At 38.5% G+C, this 15,875-nt stretch overlaps 1 protein-coding gene across 1 annotated transcript in view; it reads right to left on the minus strand.

Annotated features, from left to right (window-relative positions):
• LOC124615592 (la protein homolog) overlaps positions 1 to 14,869 on the minus strand; it is a 62,441-nt gene extending 47,572 nt beyond the window's left edge. Inside the window, exons 1-3 of the mRNA XM_047143577.1 lie at positions 14,746 to 14,869; positions 13,735 to 13,931; positions 13,438 to 13,608 (exon numbers count right to left, since the gene is read on the minus strand). Of these exons, the coding sequence (XP_046999533.1) occupies positions 13,438 to 13,608; positions 13,735 to 13,926 (363 nt within the window). The 5' untranslated portion in view covers positions 13,927 to 13,931; positions 14,746 to 14,869. The remainder of the gene's footprint in view (positions 1 to 13,437; positions 13,609 to 13,734; positions 13,932 to 14,745) is intronic.
• Positions 14,870 to 15,875: the final 1,006 nt, after the last annotated feature.

The raw sequence follows: 15,875 nt of genomic DNA on the forward strand, positions 1-15,875 counted from the left end.
AGTGAGGTGGTCCTCCAGGATGCAGAACATATCAGAAAAAAAAGCACATGACAAATATTTACAACTGGAACAATTGTCTTGTTGAACGTATACAAAAAAAAGGCAGCACAAATGTTCACAGGTTTGTTTCATCCACAGGAGGGTATCACAGAGATACTGTGGGAATTGAACTCTGAGACAAACTACCCTGAAAGCGTCAAAGTTTCAACAACCAGCTTAAAATCTTGACTCTAGAAATCCACTACTTTCCCCTATGTACTGCTCACAGAAATCTTGAGGATAAGACTAGAATAATTACTGCACATACAGAGGTATTAAAACAGTTATTCTTCCCACACTCCATAAGTGAAAGGAAAGGAAGAACCCCCAATAACTGGTACAGCAGGACGTACCCTCTGCCATGCAACCTCACCATGTTCTGCAGAGTATAGATGTAGATTTCAGATGGCTGTGATGTTAGTGTCAACCTCAGAGTTCAGATAAACTTAAGTTTCTGAAACCAATGTGTTCCATGGGTAGTATGGTTAAACGTCAGAAAACAAAAAAGTTACAGCACAAGACTTGGGAGATTGCTGTCAGCAGTAAACACTCAACATATGGTTGGTACGTATTTTAGTTTGTAGCCATAACCTTGACTACAATTTGTTACAGTGCCACATATTTAGACAGTTTCTGAATCAAGGTATTCATGAAGCACTGACAGAACTGTCAGAACTGTCAGTAGAATTTGGGGTCTGCGTTCCCTTTAAATCCATGAAGTAGGTCAAAGGGAGCCACAGACCAACGAAGACCCCAAGGAAAAGATTTTTACAAGCAGTTGAGCAATGGATGCTGAAAGTTATTCCTTGAAACTTTCAGTCTAACTCCAACTGGGCTATTAGCTCTGGGGTGGTCGAGTTTAGACTCCTGACCACCAAATGGAGCCACGTAATATAGATGGAAAAGCTTCTGTGTAATTGTCATAGCACAATTAAGAACATGCTGCTGGCACTTTACTAACAATGACAGTATTCCCACATTCCCGGATGAGTGTCAATGGGACTTTTACAACAGGTTCCAGCTGTCAGTCTCACCACACTGCTGTGTTTAACAGGATTTATCAGGTTTAGTAACGATGGCACTGTGGATCCATAACAGAACTGTAGCATCAGCTCCTGAGTAGGTGCCATGAAGGAATCAGGATGCCGAGTCTTTTTCATATGGTTTACCTTTAACTAGTATATGTGCAATAACCATGTGTTGTGTTGACAAAAGCACCAAGCAGTGCTTTAAACCAATATCGTGTTGCCACCTGCTTAATTAGTATCTGTGGGTGTTCGTGTGTTGTGCAAAGCCAGTCAAAATAATACATGGCCTATGAAAGAGGAAGCCACTTAGTACAATTTTGCACAGAGCATAATTTAATCATTGCAGACAGTTCAAGGATCATGAAAAGTCTGTATACATGGAGAACTTGCAAAGATAGGAAATTAAGGAGATGGACTTGGATAAGCTAGGAGGACAGGAGGTTGCAGAGTGTTTCAGAAGGAACATTAGGCAACAGAGGAAAGGAATACAGGAGAAGACTGGGTTGCTTTGAGAGATGAAATAGTGAAACAGCGAAGGATCAAATAAGTAAAAAGTAAAGGACTAGTAGAAATTCTTGGATAACATAAGAGACACTGAATTTAACTGATGACAGAAGAAAATACAAAAATGTGCAAGTGAAGCAGACAAAAGAGAATACTAATGTCTAAGAAATGAGATTGACAGGAAGTTCAAATTGGTTAAGCGGGAATGGTTAGAGGATAAATTTAAGGATCTGGAAATGTATTTCTCTAGCGGAAAGATAGAAATCACCTACAGGAAAATTACAGAGGTCTTTGGAGCAGAGAACCAGCTGTATGAATATCATGCACTCAGACAGAAAACCAGTCCCTAGCAAAGAAGGGAAAGCTGAAAGGAGTATATACAGAGGGTCTGTAAAAAGGAGATGAACTTAATGGCAATACTGTAGAAATGGAAGAGGATGATGATGATATGGGAGATATGATACGGTGAGAAGAATTTGACAGAACTGAAAGAAAGTAGAAACAAGGCCCTTTGAGTAGACGACATTCCACCATAAGTACTGCAGCCTCGGGATAACCCGCCATGACAAAACTATTCCATCTTGTGAGCAAGATGTATGAGGCAAGTAAAAAACTATCAAAATTCAAGGAGAATGTAATAAATCCAATTCCAAAGGAAATAGATGCTGTCAGGTGTGAATACTGCCAAACCATCAGTTTAATACGTCGTCATTGCGAAATACTTACTTGAATTATTTACAGAAGAAGAATGGGTAAAACTTTTAAAGCAACCTTGGGGAAGATCAGTTTGGATTCCAGAGAAATACAGGAACACGCAAGGGAATACTCACCCTACAACATCTCTTAGAAGATTGGTTAACGGAAGGCAAACCTATGCTTATAGCATTTGTAGATTCCCAGAAAGCTACTGAAAATGTTGACTCCAATACTCTCCTTGAAATACTGATGGCAGCAGGGATAAAATATATGGAGCAAAATGTTATTCACAACTTGTACAGAAAGCAGAAAACAGAGTCAAGGGGCATGAAAGGGAAACAGTGTTTGAGAAAGGAGTGAGACAGGGTTGCAGCCAATTGTCAATGTTACTCAACCTGTACACTGAGCGAACAGTAAAGGAAACCAAAGGAAACATTTACAGTATGAAATAAAGTTCAGAGAGAAGAAATAAAAATTCTAGTGTTTGCCAATAACATTTTAATTCTGTCAGAGGCAGCAAAGGACCTGGAAGTGCAACTGAAGGGGTGGACAGTATCCGAAAGGAGGATATAAGATGAGCACTAATGAAAACAAAACAAGGGTAATGGAATGCAGTCAAATTAAATCAGGCAATGCCAAGGGAATTTGATTCGAAAATGAGACTAAGTATTAGATGAGCTTTGCCTTTGAGCAGTAAAACAACTGACGGTAACTGAAAGAGAATATACGATGTAGACTGACAATGGCAAGAAAAGAGTTTCTGAATAAGAGAATTTTGTTAACATCGAATGTAGACTTAAGTGTTAGAAAAGTGTTTTCTGAAGGATTTGCCTAGTGTGTAGCCATGTATGGAAGTCTAAGGATACTCACAAATGAAATCATAAAATAACTGCTCACACAGGAGAGCACAAATATTGTCCGGTTCTTATTTTCATGTGAAGAATCATGCTAAGGGACAACATGTGTCTCAGATGTGATGGCGATCACAGCAGCTTCAAGAAGTGCGATATTTGCGCAGATGCAAATACAGACGTTCCAGTTATCATAGACTTAGAGTGAAGAAGGGCTGAAGTCCTTGGGGAATATATAATTTTGAGAATATGGAGCAAAATGAAAGATTAATGAAATATTCATTCTATTTCAAGGTTTCAAGTTGGACATAAACCTTGACAAGTCTGATATATAGTTTCTGGTGTATACGGTTATAGGCAATATACAGATTATAACTACTGATGGCCTGTGTATTATTCAAGAACAGAGCAGTAGTATTTAATTCCATGCAGCCAGTGAACAAGTCTGCTACAGCCTTACAAGAGGTCATGGTCTAATACCATAAAAAGGCAACAGACCAAGCCTTATGCACAACATCTAGCAAAAAGATTAATAATCCTTTAGCCATTTCTTCTGAAATTTTCCTCTACATTTTTGTAGATCTCATTACTTCTTATTTTCAAGCCATCTTTTAGTATGTACTGCACCCATTATTTTTCTAATAATCCATCTTTCCAGTACCTCTTCTCAGTCCAGCTTACAGTTAGTCAGGCATTCACATACGTATAAAAATTCTGGTCAACTATGGTGGTATAGTGTTTTAGTTTCGTATCTCTTGTCGTAAATTTCTTTGTAAAACCATATGCTGTCCCCATTTAATAACACATCTACCACAAATTTTTCTAGCCCATTGCATGGTATATTTTCTTCCAAGATATTTAAATTTACTTACACTGATTTACTTAGATTTGCTTTTCTATAAAATTTTGTGCATTTTTATATTTTCATGAATTATGTTTTCAGCGAAGATGTTGAGACCAGCTAAATTTGCTGTTTCTTCCTGAACATTTGTTTGATAACTGTATCTATCAGATTTTCTGAAAGTATTGCAGAATTGTCTGCAAAAGCCAGGCAGTTTACCTTAACATTTTTACCTTCCTAAAATTATTGGTTCATTTTTTTTATTTTTTAGCTCCAAATTCCAGATAAATACTATTTTTCTATAATGCATTTAATCAGTAAAGGTAATAAACAATCCCACTGTCTAATACCAGTTCTCATTTAAAATGAGATAGATCTCCCATAAATTAACTTTAGATATCGTATTCGTCAAAGTTTCATAAATTATGTTTGCTAATCTTGCTTTAGCACCAAATTTTCTAATTATTTTATCTATTGTTCCTCCATCTACCAAATCAAATGCTTTTTGGAACTCAATAAATGATACTACTTCGGGTTTGTTAAATTTGCGGCGAATTATTGATTAAGTTACAAATCTGTTCTGGGCAGGACTTTCCCTTTAGAAAACCACTCTCATATTCTTCCAATTGTTTAAAGTTTTTAGAGCTCTGTCCCAGAGAATTTTTGATAATATTTTGTATGCCACTAGCAGAAATGGCACTCCCTTAATCATTGACTTTTTGTTTATCTCCTTTTTCATGTAGCAGGTGGAGTAATGCTATTTTCCAACTCTTCTGGATTCTTTTCAGTTTTCTAAATGTTCAAGAAGCAGGTTTAAAAACCATTTATAATCTTTGGTTCTGACCTTTTCAATAATTCCGCTGTAATGGAGACTTCACCACTTGCTCCGATGTTTTTGAGTGATTTGATGGCTTCATGAGTGGGAACACCCCCCCCCCCCCCCTTCCTCCAGATTTTATGGTACTTCTTGCTGGATATTCAAATTTAACTGTATAACTGGACAGTTTACGAACCTGTCACAAAATTTCAGTATTTCACAATTGTCTTTAATCCTATTCTACCTTTCTCATCATTGAAACAAGTAACTGGCACTGGATACCCTTTAAGTACACGTTTAAAACTTTGATAAAAATTTCCAGTAATATTTCTGGTAAAATTTTGTTGTATTTTCATAAGCCAATACATTTCAAACATCCTTTTTATTTTCAGATTAAAGAGGTTTCTTTTCATTTTTGTCTCAACTCTTAAATATGTCTTTTGAACAACCTCATTTTCAAGCTCTTTGTTGTAGTGCTTATTCATGCACTTTGGTCGACCATGTCTTCTTTTTTCTCTTTGTCAGTCCTATGTTCTCTCTATTGCCTTAGTAATTTGTAACTGGAGTTTATGCCAATCTACTTTTTTGTTTTCTCAGTCTCTTCTCTAAATTTTTGTATATTTTCTATTGTAATATCAGCTGTAGTGGAGTTGTTCACGATTACTTTCTTGGCTGTGTTTTCTGTTTTAGATGAGAGAAACCTTATTGTAATCTTAGAGAATGATCTGAATTAAATCCTCCATTTCTGCTTACTTTGACATTTATGATATCCTTGATATTCCTTTTTGATATGCCTACGTAATACAGTTTAAATTCGTGTTTAGATCTGAAGATAGAAGTTTTAGCTCTTCTTTAAACTACTATTTAACAAATAGAATAAAGATGGAACTGCAAACAGGTCAGGCGGTAAATACTTAAAATGGCATATCCTATAGTGCCAATGGATCCTGTCCACAATGTGACAGTACGACATGAAACCAAAAAAAACCTAAGTCCGAACAAGTTGAAATGTATCTGCTGTAATATATATTCTATTTCCGAGAACATATATCCATCCTCAGCCTGGGACTATTACTAGGTAGAATTAAAAAGGAAATAGAAAACAAGGGAATACAGAAGTGTCCAATTCCAACTGTCTGCTTTGACCCATGACATCACCGATATGGCAGAAAGGATCATTCACAACATTTCCAGTAAAGCGCCTACGACATCATTACATAAAAGATAACAAACAAAAATACACATAAAACCAACACACACATCTCTCTCCAAAAATATAATCAAACTAACAGTACCAGCGCGGGAAATTGGGGTTTTTTGGATGGGCACAAACTAAATATAAACACATACAGGCACACACCACGATCCGAAACCACACAAAACAACGATATAAACACCACAAAATTCCCAAGTTCCATTACACCTACAATATCGACAGGAATCTGTCACTTCCCTTCACCTACATAGCTCAACCACAATTGTCAATAGCACAAAATAAAAACCAACTACTCCAAAAATTAGAATTACACAGCAAACTATTGATACCACAAAACTAACACCTAAAACAACAAAAATTGGAATCTGACACTTCCCTTGATCTATATAGGTCAACAGCAACTCACAATACCAAAACACGCACAGCTACTATGACATTAGAATCTAACACTTCTCTTGACCAGTGTAGGTCAAGAGCTCACGATACCGAAACACACACACCTACGACGACAAATTGCAATCTGTCACTTCCCATAACCTATGCAGCTCAAATACAACTGACGATACCAAAAAAAATTGAAATCTAGTACCTCCCCCTAAGATACGTAAATCAACCACAAGTGCTTATACCAAAACATCAACCACCAACACATGCAGTAAGTAACACCAACCCTACAACACAAAAACCCCACCGAACATCATAACGCGCGAACAATAGACCCAGACCCAAATAGACGACTACTTACCATAAAGTTCAGTGCCGGAAATGTAATTCTTAACTCACTGAAACTAATTTCCGTTGTTCTACAACAGTCATGACCTACAAATGCATCGACAGCCAAATGAACCCAATACACCACCAGAGGACACCACCCACCGCAACATGACATCTACAAACAAAAAACACAAACTAAACCCCACACCATCGTGAGGTCACACAACAGAACACCCTTACGTCACGGGTCAAAGCCGATGGGTGGGATCTGACGCCTCCATTGACCCGAAAACAGCCTTATGAGCGAGCTGTGAGTTACAGCTTGGATTCAATTAATGAGCATTACTGGGATGCTCATCAATTCCTACAATTTTAAGCAAATATTGCTTGTTACATGTTTCTCTCCATACCATTAAGGTAAAACTAGAGAGATCCCTACCACCAGACTTCATCTACCATAATTTGTGACTAACAGGGAAAAGTGATGGGGGGGGGGGGGGTAGGGGGTGGGGAGGAAGTGACAATGGTACGCAATGTACTCACTGCCATGACTGAACAGAGTGGTAGTCACAAAATTAGCCACCTCAAGGTCACACCCACACCCTGCCATCTGTCAATGCTGTGATTTTTTATTTATTTATTTATTGTTCCGTGGGACCATATTAAGGAGACGTCTCCATGGTCGTGGAACAAGTCAATACATGAAATTATAACACGATATTAGGAACAGATAAAATGAAATATAAAAAAAACATATTCAAGTGACAAGTCTCAGTTTAAATGAAGAAAATCAACAATGTAACACTGGAATTTGCTTAATTTTTTAGCTCTTCCAGGAGCTCCTCGACAGAATAGAAGGAGTGAGCCATGAGGAAACTCTTCAGTTTAGACTTAAAAGTGTTTGGGCTACTGCTAAGATTTTTGAGTACTTGTGGTAGCTTATTGAAAATGGATGCAGCAGAATACTGCACTCCTTTCTGCACAAGAGTCAAGGAAGTGCATTCCACATGCAGATTTGATTTCTGCCTAGTATTAACTGAGTGAAAGCTGCTAACTCTTGGGAATAAGCTAATATTGCTAACAACAAACGACATTAAAGAAAATACATACTGTGAGGGCAATGTCAAAATTCCCAGACTATTGAATAGGGGTCGACAAGAGGTTTTCGAACTTACACCATACATATCTCGAACAGCCCGTTTTTGAGCCAAAAATACCCTTTTTGAATCAGAAGAATTACCCCAAAAAATAATACCATACGACATAAGCGTATGAAAATATGCGAAGTAGACTACTTTTCGTGTTGAAGTGTCACTTATTTCAGATACTGTTCTAATGGTAAATAAAGCAGCATTTAGCTTCTGAACAAGGTCCTGGACATGGGCTTTCCACAACAGCTTACTATCTATCCGAACGCCTAGGAACTTTTAACTGTTCCGTCTCGCTTATAATATGCCTATTCTGTCTGATCAAAATATCGGTTCTTGTTGAATTGTGAGTTAGAAACTGTAAAAACTGAGTCTTACTGTGATTTAGCATCAAATTATTTTCCACAAACCACGAACTTATTTCATGAACTACATTATTTGTTACTGTTTCAATATTACACACAAGATCCTTCACTATCAAGCTGGTGTCCTCAGCAAACAGAAATATTTTAGAATCACCTGTAATACTAGAAGGCATATCATTTATATAAATAAGAAACAGCAGTGGCCCCAGCACCGGCCCTTGGGGAACACCCCACTTAACAGTGCCCCATTGGGACTGAACATCACTACCACTCTCAATATTGCGGAGAATTACCCTCTGCTTTCTGTTCTTAAAGTAAGAGGCGAACCAATTGTAAGCTACTCCCCTTACTCCATAATGGTCCAACTTCTGCAGTAATATTTTGTGGTCAACACAGTCAAAAGCCTTCGTTAAATCAAAGAAAACACCTAGCGTTCGCAACCTTTTATTTAATCCATCCAAAACGTCACAGAGAAAAGAGAATATAGCATTTTCAGTTGTTAAACCATTTCTAAAACCAAACTGAAATTTTTGACAGCAAATTATGTGAATTTAAATGCTCCAGTAACCTTGTATGTACAACCTTCTCGATAACTTTAGCAAACACCGATGGCATAGAAATAGGTCTAAAATTGTCAACATTATCAATGTCTCCCTTTTTATAAAGTGGCTTCACTACCGAGTACTTTAATCGGTCGGGGAACCGACCACTCCTGAAGGAAAAGTTACAGATATGGCTGAGAACTGGGCTAACATACATAGAACAATACTTCAGTATTCTGCTAGATACCCCGTCATATCCATGAGAGTTCTTGGTCTTTAGTGATTTAATTATTAACTCAATCTCCCTCTTGTCAGTATCATGGAGGAGCATTTCACGTAACAGTCTCAGAACACTTTTTTCTAAGAGCGCTATATGATTCCCTGTTGGGACTAGGTTTCTATTTAGTTCACCTGCTATATTCAGAAAGTGATTATTAAATACTGCACATATATGCGACTTATCAGTAACACGGACATTCCCACTACGCACTGATTCTATATCCTCGACCTGTCTCTGCAGACCAGCAACTTCCTTTACGACTGACCATATGGTTTTAATTTTATCCTGAGACTTAGCTATTCTATCTGCATACCACATACTTTTTGCCTTCCTAATAACATTTTTAAGCACCTTACAATACTGTTTGTAATGGGCTGCTGCATTTAGATTTTGACTGTTTCTAACATTTTGATATAATTGCCACTTTGTTCTACAAGATATTCTTATCCCTCTAGTCAGCCACCCAGGCTGCCTGTTTGTGCTAGTACCCTGTTTTAAACGTTCTAACGCAAAGCAACTTTCAAAGAGCATGAGAAAAGTCTTGAGGAAAGCATTATATTTATCGTCTACTGTATCAGCTCTATAAACATCTTGCCACTCTTGTTCCTTTGTAAGGTTTATAAAGGTCTCTACAGCAACTGGATCAGCTTTCCTGAACAGCTGATGACTATATTTAACTCGTGTTGCAGCACAAAAATCTTTTAAAGTTAAAATCTGTACATCATGATCTGAAAGGCCATTCACCTTTTTGCTAACAGAATGCCCTTACAAAAATGTTGTCTATGGTTGTACTACTGTTCCCTTGCACTCTCGTTGGAAAGAATACGGTTTGCATAAGATTATATGAATTAAAGAGGTCTACCAGCATCCTCTTCCTTGCACAATCACTTATACAATTAATATTGAAGTCACCACATATAACTAACTTTTTGTATTTCCTATAAAGTGAACCAAGAACCTCCTCTAGCTTTAACAAAACTGTTGTGAAATCGGAGTCTGGGAATCTATAAATAACAACAGTTATAAGTTTAGCTCCGTTAAATTTAACCACACCTGCACAACATTCAAACAACTTTTCAGTGCAGTACTTTGAAACATCAATTGACTCAAATGGGATACCGTTTTTCACATACATGGCTACTCCCCCACACCGCAAAGAGCTCCTAGAAAAGCTGCCAGCCAACCTGTATCCTGGTAAAGGAAGCCTCTGAATTATCTCCTTATTTAAGAAGTGTTCAGATATACCAATAATTTCAGAGTCAACATCTATAAGCAGTTCACTAACTTTATCTCTAATACCTTGTATATTTTGATGAAATATACTACTTCCCTCATTACTCGGATACCTAAGCTTTGTCAGAAGTGATTCCCTTGTTAGAGAGACTTCCCTTAAGCAGGAATATCTATCAGCTGAATTCAATCTAAAAAAGGTGCAGCTCTAACACCCATTACTGCAGGAATTTTCCCATGAGTGATCCCACCAACCCCACCTATGCTGTCACCTATAAGCTTTACCAACCTCCCCTTCCCATACCTGTTGAGGTGCAGGCCATGTCTAGTGAAACCCGTCCTGCTGATAGACTCCACCGACACCACTGACATGTGACCCATGCTGTCTGTCATCAGCGCACCCCCAAGTCTCATGTTATTACACCTGACAGCTGTATTAAGATGAGGCCGATCGTGACGCTGAAACAGTTCCACGAAATGCACATTTGTGTTGCCAGTCTGAGTGGCTATCTTTTCCAGGTCACCATCTACGTCATACTCCCCATCCCTACCAATACTATTACCAGCCCCACCCACAATCATTACCTGATCCTCTTTAGTAAAATCCCTACATAACCCCCCTATGTTAACAGTCACCTGAGCCAACCCTGCATTAGACTTCACAATGCTGGTGACCTGATATTCCCCAGCACTTCCTGCAACTGCTGGCCTACACCTCTGCCATGAGAACTACCTAACAGCAGAACCTCCTTCTTCCTCTTCGACTTTGCAACTGTTCTAGGCACAGTAACTACTGAGGTCTGCTGCATACTTCCTACATCTACAGCTACTAGAGATTCCTCTCCACTAGACTCTGACAGTTGGTCATATCTATTGTAAACACCAATAGTAAAACTATCTGAAAATCTTCTTCTCCTAGCAGATCTCTTGCCAACAGCCACCTCCCATTCCCCAACCCCCTTCTCCCTCCTCATCCTATCTAGCTGCTCCTGTGCGTTTTTCAACTGCACCTGAAGGGCACAGATCTTACGCTCCTGCTCCTCTATCAACTCACTCTTGCTACATAACCTGCAGTTCCAGGAGAGGATCTCACCAGAATGCCCACTGGCTTCCCCCCCCAGTGAAAATACTTCGAACAAGTCTCACACCACAATCCACTACTCACGAACCTACGGCAAAGCCCACACTTCTCACTCATGGTAAATTTTTACTTTTTCTAAGTTCCGCTACTACAATAAGATGATGTTAAAAACCTGACTACAATAATCACAAACTTACTCTACAAGGGAAGTAACTACTATTATTAACAGTATTAATAAACAACAAATGTGAATATAACAAAAGACTAACACAGAAAGAGAATCAAACGTCTAATGACACAGTAACGAAGCTGAAAACAGTTCCCAAAAGGTTCTTCTGAAATTATTTCACCAGAAAACACCAAGAACACCGGTTGAAGACTACTAAAGTTCCTAAATAAACCACTATACACAAACAATAAATCAGTACTTAGCTTTCGATGCGTCGCTACAGCTGCAACTGGTCAACGCGGAATGTAAACACAGGCAAGAGGTTAAGTTGCTCGATACGAAACACAAATATCAGGTCACAACACAAGGCAGAGGTGAATGAAGAAACCACTAATCCGTCACTTATATAGTAAATATTATCACAAAAACCGTTAAAATATGTATCTGAAACCTAAAAATATATGAAAACTTAAGAGAACGATCTCACACGCAGTCACTCACTTATGACGTCACACCTCATGGCTTTGTTGCCGCCTGCACACCATTAATAGTGCCATAGGTCAGCACCAACTGACTTCAGTGTTTCCATGGCATCTTGTGTGGTTTCAGTCTTGGGTGGAATGGTGCACTGATGTGTGTTTGGTAAGGGTGATATGCAGGGGCAAGGACCTACATGTATACTATGGTTGGAATGTGTAAAGGGCAAAAAGCCATTCAAAAACTATCTAAATCTGTTTTGAATTGTCTAGTTTGTAACAATTTGGCCACCAGTGAAGAAGACAGAAACAATATAAATTCTGTACAAATTCATAAATGACAACAAAAGGTGTGATGTTTCCACATCATCTTAGGCTATATTAGCACATCACATCTCCAGATACGCAAGTGTTCAGATTCTCCAAGAAAGGGATATAAATGAGAATAAATATCTACAGAATTTGATGATTTCAATAAGGAGCTTGTTTGTAGAACTGTACTTATTACGACACAGGAGAGTGTCCAAGGACTAAAAATATTAATTATTCTGGCTCAAAGACATCTGTCCCTCTTTTCCACTCCCTTGGTTCACTCTTTAGAAAATATGACAGATGACAATTTCTGATGAAATGCAGACTGCAGCAGCAAAAAGTTTTTGTGTCCAGTGTACTTACTGTGTGTTGAGGCCAACAGGCCTTGCAGTGTACTTAGATGAAACACAAAACAGACATGTTGGCCTGAACACTCATACAGTTACTTTTGTATAACATATCGGCAGTTTGTGTGGTGGGTGCAGTGACAGAAGGGTCAGTATGAGAAGGAAATAAATTTTTTTTCCAAGAGGTAGGGAATATGCCAAGTTAAAATCCTGGCGATGGCACACGCAAGTACTCTCACACTCTTGTGAACAGAGCCTCTCGCAAACAAAATGAGCTCATCTGTTATATGATACAATGATTATGTTCAAATGTTACCAAAAGTAATTTCACAGTTTCCTGCACAACTATCTCACTGGAAGGGTCTACAAGGTCCAACAGACCACACTGTCATCCCTTATGGTGTATTTTTTTATCTTTGAATACTTATGTTTTCATGACAAAATGTATCACTTACATCATAAACTTTGAAATTGTAAATACATTACTTTGAGTCCAAATATGTCCACAGTTTTGTTTTTCTACAGGTGAAAATTTTTGTTCAAAATTTCATGTAACATTGGAGTTAATTGTTTTTTTGTAGCATGCTTTCACATAGCCTTCCCTGGAGTATTCTATCATACAACAGAAGTGTCAGCTGATAACATCTAGCTTCTTTGATCACTTAGAATACCCTCTGTAACCCTAGTAGCTATTATATCTTTACTACATTTTCTGCTAACAACTCAAACTCTCAAAAGCACTTAAATTTCTTTGTTAAATATATTTTAAATAATAACAAACCTCAAGAAGTGAAGACTTTTCTAAGGCATTTGCAATTATGCTTGTGTCCTTTGTTAAATTTGATAGACGTTGGAAGTTCAACATCACTGTTAAAGGCACCCATCCATCATCAAGCTTAATTTGCTCCTGGAGGAACCTGTCACGTGGAAGATTGATGTCTCCAAAGTAATACTGAAACAATCAGTTATGTCAATTGAATATGCTGAGCATTGCAATCCTAACAGAACATTACAAAAAATGCAATTTGTTGCACACACATATAGAGACAGGAAATTCAAATATGGGAAAGGCTCTTACCTCGACCTGCCTGATTATTTGTTTCTCCAGCAGTTTTAGATCGCCATTTTTAGGGGGTTCATCTTTGTCTGCTACACTCTCACATGAAACTGCGTCTTTCCCTGCCTCACTTTTGCTTTCGTCAGTCTTTTCATTTTTGCTTTCGTCAGTCTTCTCTTCAGTACCAACTGAAATATCATTCTCTTCAGCCATTATTCCTGAAAGCAGTGAGCATATTGTAGTCAATAGTTTGTTAAACACAAGCAGAACAATTCGATACTGACACCTTCAGGAGCGAATGACGCAAACAAATTAAGAACGCTTCTAGACAATACTAGCAAAAATATTCTTCCGAAATTAGTCATTCTTTAGATGCCTCGCAGACACACACGACAAATTAAATATAAGTGCACCATAACGAAATTAAAAAGAGTACCACCTATCAGCAACTCTCATAACCTTAATACGATGAGCTACAGTAGGTCTAGTCTTATTAGTCGGTGCCAAATAGTAGACAGCCACCATAAAATAGGCTGCACAAAATTCATAATAAGGCAGCTCTACGAGTGTAAAGTTTTAAGATACACATGACCATGATTCCAACGACCTGCCTGACGCACAATAAATTTTGTCAACCATGTATGTCTCATATTCCCCCCTCAATAGGACTCTACAGCAGTGCGATCTCTAGCTTGTTTTCAGCAGATTGTTCAAGTTCCTTACAGGATATATCACGTAATTTTGCAACATATTCCGATGACATCGTTGATTATACAATAAAAGCACTTTCCTTATACACCATGAGCTCCTCTGTGGAAACAATTATACGTATAACTCTTCTGAGTCAACTACGTTTGAATTGTGAAGTTTGATGAACTTGGTTTCCACACGGGTTGAGGTAAACATTAACCTTTCATGCACACGTGCTTCTAAAGTTATATGATTCTATGCGAAACCCAAATCGTGTGAAAACAGCACATACTATGTAACACTCCACTAATACATTAATTTCACTATAATACTGTTAATTACCAGCTTCTACACTCCACCACCCCAAATTGCATACGCACGCGCAATTCCAACAAGCTCCCAACTCCCGCTTAAGCACCAAATCTTCAGACTGGCAAAGACTCTAGGACGAAGATATCCCGTACCACCAAACTACAAATGAATCGATTTTCGGCATTCTGCAGGAAGTGCCAGGTCCACATACAACGATCTGTCTGCGCAAATTCTTGACCGGAGGTATGCATGCAATAAATCGCCACCAATTCGTTCGTTTACACGACGTCCATATAGATTCATCTGAATAAAGGCCAAGTCACTCTGGCTGTCACTCAACGTCAAAAATTACACAAAGCATTTCAAATAGCGGTGTTCACACAGGCGATCAACAGAACTTCATGACACATTGTGGTTCTCGGAGAGAACGTTTTGACAACGGTATCGTCTGCAAATATCGGAAGTTAATCATAGCCCGTCGGCACGTGGGAGGAGGCAGCTAAAGAGCAGTCTACACAGGAGATTGCTTACGAAATCACTCCTGTGACCTGTTCTAGAATATTCCTCAGACGTGTGGGACACGAACCAAATAGGACTGAAGGGGATATTGAACATATACATAGCAGGGCAGCACAAATGGTCACAGGTTTGTTTCGTCCATGGAAGGGTGTCACAGAGATACTGAAGGAACTGAACTGGAAGACTCTTGAAAATAGATGTAAATTATCCCAAGAACGTCTATTAATAGAGATTCAAGAACAATCTTTAAATGATATATTACAGTCCCCTAAGTATCGCTCACATAGGAATCGTGTGGTTAAGAGTACAATAATTACTACACGCAAACAATCCTTCCCGTGTTCCATGCGTGAATGGTATGGGAATAAAACCTAACAACTGGAACAGTGGGATGTACCCTCTGCCATGCATCTCGTGGTGGTTTGCAAAGTATAGATGTAGATGTAAAGTTGGGGAGCATTCAAAATGTAGACGGAATACCCAACATCGCCAGACACAGTGCCATCGGCAAATGGCATGAGCTGGTTAACGTGGTTTTACGCTCTCAGCGCTCTTCAGCTGCAGTCATTGGCGTTATTTGACTCGCAGACAATACAATTTGTTCACGAAGATGGACGCAAGTAGAATTACATTACCTTTGT

The sequence above is a fragment of the Schistocerca americana genome, chromosome 5 (assembly GCF_021461395.2).
Source record: "Schistocerca americana isolate TAMUIC-IGC-003095 chromosome 5, iqSchAmer2.1, whole genome shotgun sequence".
In the NCBI taxonomy this organism is placed as follows: Eukaryota; Metazoa; Arthropoda; class Insecta; order Orthoptera; family Acrididae; genus Schistocerca; species Schistocerca americana.